This window comes from Bufo gargarizans, chromosome 2 (assembly GCF_014858855.1).
Source record: "Bufo gargarizans isolate SCDJY-AF-19 chromosome 2, ASM1485885v1, whole genome shotgun sequence".
Lineage (NCBI taxonomy): Eukaryota > Metazoa > Chordata > Amphibia > Anura > Bufonidae > Bufo > Bufo gargarizans.
Window position 1 is genome coordinate 558,958,828 of NC_058081.1, and position 6,765 is coordinate 558,965,592.

The following is a 6,765-nucleotide window of genomic DNA, read 5'->3' on the forward strand; positions in this document are numbered from 1 at the left end:
CAGATGGAGAGTCCTTCCACCCCGTGGATACAATACTGTTGGATTCTGCCAGCTCTGTTAAGTTGCGCATAAAGGAGGAAAGGTCAGAATCTTTAGGTTCTTCGGCGCCCAACGAAAATGAAATCCTGGGAACAGATGGAGAAGGCTCCTCGCACAGCACTGGTGAGTGTTCCCCGAAGATGTCCCCTTCACTAGGCATGGTATAGTTGTAGGAAAAAGGTACTATTGGGGTAAAAAGGTTCTGTAAGCTGTACTAGAAGTAGGTTCTTTTTTTGATTTAAAGAGGTTGTCCCAGAGTGACTGTGTATCATCTATCCATAGAATAGGTGATATTCATCTGACTGCTGGGATGGCTTCTTATGAGAGGAAGAGTCCCATGTCCTTCATCTGAATGGAGTGACAGTCCAGCGTGCACTCCTGCTGCTTCATTCAAACACCATGTGATTCGGCTATCTTAAGCAGTCCCAAAGACTTAGAATGGAATGGCAGCGTGCATGCTCCACCACCGTGGCATAGGAGAACGCTGTACTGCGGAATACCATGGAGAATGAATGGAGCGGTGCAGCAAATGATTGGCCTGCCGCCCTATCGTGATGGGGACATGGGATCCCAGTGGTCAGACATCCACCGATCAGTTAGTTATCCCCTGTCCTGTAGATGGGGGGATAACTTACTTGACACAACCCCTTTAACCCTATAAAAAGTGAAAAATTGCACATCTTGTTTATATTTTAAATTCTAGAGAAATGAATAGAAATTCAGACAAGAGCAACGATTGACTACCCTTTGCTCACTTATTCTGGTGTCCTAGGTTGTGACCAATGGATTGGCAAATGAAGTGCAGGGAGTGCCTTTAGAGATAATAGGAAAGATGCTCTGAAGCACTAACTGCTGTTCTGACAAGTGAACAGCACGTTCAGGCTAAGAGCATGATGAGGAGGAGGATGCTTGCCGCAGTACTTTATGGGGTAGAATTTTAAAAGTTGTCTAAGAAAAATCTTTGTTGCCCATGGCAATCAATCACAGCACAGCTTTCATTATACAAAAGCAGAATAGAAAATTACATCTGTGCTTTGATTGGTTGCTGGGGACAACAAAGTTTTTTTCTTTTAGACTGTTTATACCTAATATACCTTTTTGGGGTTAAAAAAATCGCATCTACAGCCTGCCAGCGTTCTTGCGAAATCTCTCCTCTCGCGAGATGAAGCGCCAATGCGTCTAGGAGGAATAACCAGGCCGCCCGCAGGACACATCCCTGCGTTAGGCGGTCGGGAGGTGGATAAAGAGAACCTGTCATCAAATTTATGCTGACTGTACTGAGGGCAGAATAAAGTAGTGACAGAAATGCTGATTTCAGCGGTGTGTCACTCATCAGCTAAAAGTAAGTGGTTGCTGAGAACCAGCATCACAGTCATTGCAGACTGGGCCTGGAAAAGAGTCCCAGCCACCTGAGAAAAGTCATGGTTATTCATGGATTCCTGCTCTCCTGCCCACCTGCTGATGACTGACAGTCTTCTACCTAGTTTTCTCCCTTTCTCTCTAGGAGAAAACTGCCAACCATCAGCAGATGGGTGAGAGAGCAGGAGATTATGTATAACCAGGACTCTTCTCAGGTAGATTTCTCAGCAACCACTTACTTTAAGCTCATGAGTGACACACCGCTGACATCAGCATTTCTGTCACTACTTTATGCTGCCCTCAGTGAGGTTAGCATAAAGTTGATGACAGGTTCCTTTTAAGGTAGACTTTTGTTTTTGTTTTTTTGTTATTTTTATTTCTCATAGTTTATAATCTAAATTCATTTTTTACCAACAGCTGAGGAGCCGGAGCGTAAAAGAAAGAAGGGCCCTGCACCCAAGATGCTCGGCAATGAAGTGTGCAGTGTGTGCGGAGACAAGGCTTCTGGCTTTCATTACAACGTGCTGAGCTGTGAGGGCTGCAAAGGCTTCTTCAGGCGTAGTGTCATGAAAAATGCCAAGTATACCTGCAAGAACAACGGCAAATGTCAGATGGACATGTACATGCGCCGCAAGTGCCAGGAATGCAGACTTCGGAAGTGCAGAGAGGCTGGCATGCGGGAACAGTGTAAGTGAGAAGAGATTCTAGCCGCGACAAAGCTGTGCGGTTAAACGGCGCTTTCATAATCCTAACAGAATTGTTTGGGTTGGAGTTTCCCTTTTTAATTCTGCTCCAGCAGTCTGCTTGGTTCTTTCCATAGGGATTTCCTATTTCATGAAAATGATGTCCACAATGAATTTTTTTCAAGTTCCTCCTCCCCACCTCAGTAGGACCTGCTCCCTGCCACTATGTTCTGGGCTGTCTTCACTGCACTTCCATTCCCTGCATATAAACTTTTTGCATGGATGGGGTCATGTGTGCCACTGCATCCAGTGATAGGCCTCAGAGGTGACATGACCCAGCAGTGACCTCACCGCTGATGCCAGTCATCCTGTACATGTAGCAAAAGTATACTTGTGGGGACTGGGAGTGCAGTAAAGACAGCCCGGTGCTGACAAGGAGCAGTTAAAGGGGTTATCCAAACCCTATAACGCCCCCCTCTAATGGCCAATGCCCGGGCTCCTCACGCAGGTTGTACTTGCCTTGTTCCCCGGCACCTGCGTTGCTTCTGATGCACTACACTACTGCAGCTGCATCTCCCCGTCGCACAATCAAAACATGCGGGTGTCAGCTAATGGCAGGCCAAGACGGGGACGAGCCTCCCTAGCATCACTCGTCATGCTAGGAAGTCTCACAGCTATCAGGGAGCAAGCTAAGTACCACCTGTGTGAGGGGCCCGGGCATTAGAGGGGGCATTATACGGGTTGGATAAGTATAGATCCCTTCATAAGTCTTGCTTGGTGGTGATGGTGTATTAAAAAAAAATAATAATAATGGACAACCCATTTAACCTTTGTATAATGAAAAACTCTGGAATGTAATCTATTCTTTGTGTTTCATTTCCTCACTGCTTCAAAATCACTTTGCTGTCAGTGAATGGAAGCATTCTTGAGATGCAAAAGCTGAGAATCCGTACAGACCTAATACTTCACAGCGCAGTTGTATCCAGTCTAGACATTCCTCTGTGAGTGAAATCTGCCCTATAACAAGGGTTTACTTCAGACTATTAAACATGAGCGCAGGCAGGCTCACGGAGGATCGTCTACGCTGAAAACAATAGCAGAAATCTGCTAACAGGAGCATTCGGTCTGTGTTGCTTTTTGCTTTGACAGAATTATTTACTCTACTCCGCTTTTATCTGTTGCAGTTCCTTCCTCTTTTCCTTTGTTATTCTTAGTCCTGCCAGACGTTTGTACAGTCAGGTTGTCTGAGTTATTAAAATAGTCAGCATTTGTGATGAAATAACTGTTATCCCATGCCGCCTTCAGCACTGCCTCTCCAATCCTCTGCCGCTGCAGCAGTAACATGCCCATATACCACAAACGCCTCTGCAGCCAGTCCCTGGCCTCAGTAGTGTGTGTCACATGGTTGCTGAGGTCAGTGACTGGCTGCAGTGGTCATATGGAGCATATAGATACATAATCGCTGAAGCCAAGCACACTCAGCATGCAGAGAGAATTGGAAAAGCAGCAGCACGAAGTGGCGGGGGATAAAAATAGGTGCTTTATATTATGATTCATATTACATATTACTAAAGAGTCATTCATTCCATGTCGCTGTACATATGAAAAGGGGTGTACATACATAGTAAAGGGGAAAAAATACAATAAGCATGAGCACGACGAGTTACAAACTGTTACAGAAGGAGAGAGGACCCTGCCTGTGAAGGCTTACAATCTACAAGAGATTGTAAATGTGAGGGTAAAGCTGGTTGTACAGCGGTATAGCAACATCAGGGTTACTGTAGGTTGTAGACTTTTGGTAATATATGTTTGGGTACAGAGTTCCAGAGTATGGGGGGTGCCAGGGAGAAATCTTGAAGACAATTGTGGGAAGAGCAGATAAGAGGAGAGTAGATAATGAGGTTTTGTGAAGATCTGAGATTGCTTGTGGGAAGGTATGGGGAGATCAGGTCATGGATGTATGAAGGGGACAGGTTGGGGGACGGCCTTGTATATCATAGTAAATGTCTTTTGTACTGGATTCTCTGGGCATTAGGGAGCCATTGAAGGGACTTACCGATAAAAGAGACAGGAGAGTAACGGAGGTGGATTAGATGGGCAGCAGAGTTGAGACTAGATTTGAGGGGTGCGAGAGTGCTAGATGGGAGGCCACAGAGGAGGATGTTGCAGTAGTCTAGGCAGGAGATGATACTGGCATGTACAAGCATTTTTGCTGACTACTGGGTGAGAAATGCACGGATGCGGGAGATGTTTTTGTTGGAAGCAGCAGGAGGTGGAATGGGCTTGGATGTTATAAATGCTACCTTGGCTGAAATTTTTTTGTAACTCTGACGTCTGATCATGCATTCATGTTATCTCTCTCATCGTTCTGTCAGGTGTGCTTTCTGAAGAGCAGATCCGAAGTAAAAAGATCAAGAAACAGCAACAAGACGAAGATGTGGTTCGATCCTCTGCAGTTTTAATTCCACCCAGTCCATTGGTGGTCACTCAGGACGTTGTACAGCTAACACCACAGCAAGAAGTAATGATCCAGCAACTGGTCTCCGCACAGCAACAATGCAACAAACGCTCCTTTAGTGATCAGCCCAAAGTAACGGTAGGATCCCTAACAAGTCTTTGCACTTTCTATCCACCTGGGAATTACTTCGCTAAGCAACCTATGATTCTCAGTTGGTTTACATAACCCATTTAAACATCTTTAGCAGAAGTTTGACTTTTTAGCCTGGGGAATCCTCCTGTATGAACCGCAGAGGAGAGCACCTATGGAGTTCTTTGGTTTCTCTAGAGGACCTACCATCTCCATGGATTTCATGGACATTCCCTCCATTACACTGGTGCATGCGCAGTTTGTCCCCAGTGTAAGTGGAGGCCGCTAATGGACGAGACACTCCACAGGAAGCAGGCGAGCAGACCTGCAAGTAACCATAAACTAGGCTCATTAAACTATTGGACTCCAGTGCCGATGGTTTAGAAATGCCTATTACTAGCTGCATGCATATGCTGTACACAGCTGTACTTCCTGTTTAGTACTAAAAAAATGGGTGCAATACCTGTTGTAATGGCTCAGACGCTGTATGTTGCCTTTTGTGACTTTTGTTAGATGACAGCACGGCTCACAAACATCAATTTCATATCCTCATTTCCCCCGTGTAGCCGATTCAGCACTTTCCTTCCCTCTCACATTTATAGCTTATGCTCTTTGTGCCTCCTAAGGGCTTTATCCTCACAATCTCTCCTCTTCCTTTTCAGCCATGGCCGCTTGCAAACGACCCCAATAGCAGGGAAGCCCGCCAACAGCGCTTTGCTCACTTTACAGAGCTTGCCATCATCTCTGTGCAAGAGATTGTGGATTTTGCCAAACAAGTCCCAGGTTTTTTGGAGCTATCTCGAGAAGATCAGATAGCGCTTCTTAAAGCATCCACCATTGAGGTAAAAAAAAGTCTACAAATCAGCTGGTGAAAGTTGAGGCAGTTGCCTATAATTGCAATGAAGAATGGTTTTCAAGAGGGATGGTCTTCTCAAAGAATATGGCCAGTGTGCGTTTTGTATGATGGATTGTAAGTCACCTGAAATAACCGGTCTAGATAAAGAATTCTAAAAACCCACAGCCACCATGAGTTGAACTGATAACCCTCTACTCCTCATATTATCCTATCCTATTGGTTATGAGACTTAAAGGGACTTTCTGGGAGGGGGGGTGTAAAGGGAAAAAAAAGTCCTGGAAGCCCTCTTTAAAGACTTCTCATTGCCCCCAATATGTGGAGGTGAATGGGACACCAGATCCCTGTATAGGCCTAATGGAGTTGTATCCCCTTCCACTGCAAGTGGTGCCCTTGATTCTCCCCCACAGGCTTTGTTTGCTTGGCCGGAGCGATGACATGCCCTCATACTCTCCACATGACTGCTGCAGGCAGTATATCCATATACCAATAAGGCTGTGGGCATCCCATCGCTGCAGCCAAGAACATGACATCATACCTGCAGCACTGGAATCGGTGGGAGCCTTAAGTAGGCGAGTATACATTCTTCTATAATTTTATCACAATGACTGCCTTGGGGGACATTTTTAATGACTAGGACAACCCTATAAATATATTACAAAGTGCTATGTGATGTTAACACGGGTTACTATTCCTAGCGATCAGACATTGGAGAGGACATGCATGGTATTAATTGACGTGATATGCTGGGACTTGTGGTTTCCCACCAGTTTTGGATACACATGTAGACCATTCCTCCTCAGCATCCTGCTTTTATTCATCAACAGATCATGTTGTTGGAGACGGCGAGGCGTTACAATCATGAGACCGAATGTATAACCTTCCTGAAAGACTTCACGTACAGCAAGGACGACTTCCACCGAGCAGGTGAGTTGTATACGGTTTCTCATTCACATTGCCCTACTTGGAATCTGTATGTACATATCCATAATATTGTGCCCTTGGCTTGCTGTGGACTTTGATTTTAATATATACGGTTTCCTTTTGATTCTATGTGATGCATTATTCCTAGGGGGAAGACTGGGCACATCCAGAGGTACCATGCAGTAGCATACAGAGTACAATTCCCACCATGCCCTGCTGATGGCTGTAGGCAGTCTGGGCATGTGGGGAGTTTAATGTCCTTATTAGGGCCTTGATACCGAAATTGCTTAATGACTTGATTGAGATTGGTTCGGCTATTA

At 45.3% G+C, this 6,765-nt stretch overlaps 1 protein-coding gene across 2 annotated transcripts in view; it reads left to right on the forward strand.

Annotated features, from left to right (window-relative positions):
- LOC122928616 (oxysterols receptor LXR-beta-like) overlaps nt 1-6,765 on the forward strand; it is an 85,263-nt gene that overhangs the window by 48,335 nt on the left and 30,163 nt on the right. For both annotated transcript variants that reach the window (XR_006387905.1, XM_044281623.1), the window contains exons 5-9: nt 4-162; nt 1,816-2,085; nt 4,457-4,677; nt 5,331-5,510; nt 6,349-6,448. Coding sequence is in view for 1 of the 2 variants with exons in the window: in XM_044281623.1 (XP_044137558.1) it covers nt 4-162; nt 1,816-2,085; nt 4,457-4,677; nt 5,331-5,510; nt 6,349-6,448 (930 nt within the window). In the remaining variant the exon portion in view is untranslated. The remainder of the gene's footprint in view (nt 1-3; nt 163-1,815; nt 2,086-4,456; nt 4,678-5,330; nt 5,511-6,348; nt 6,449-6,765) is intronic.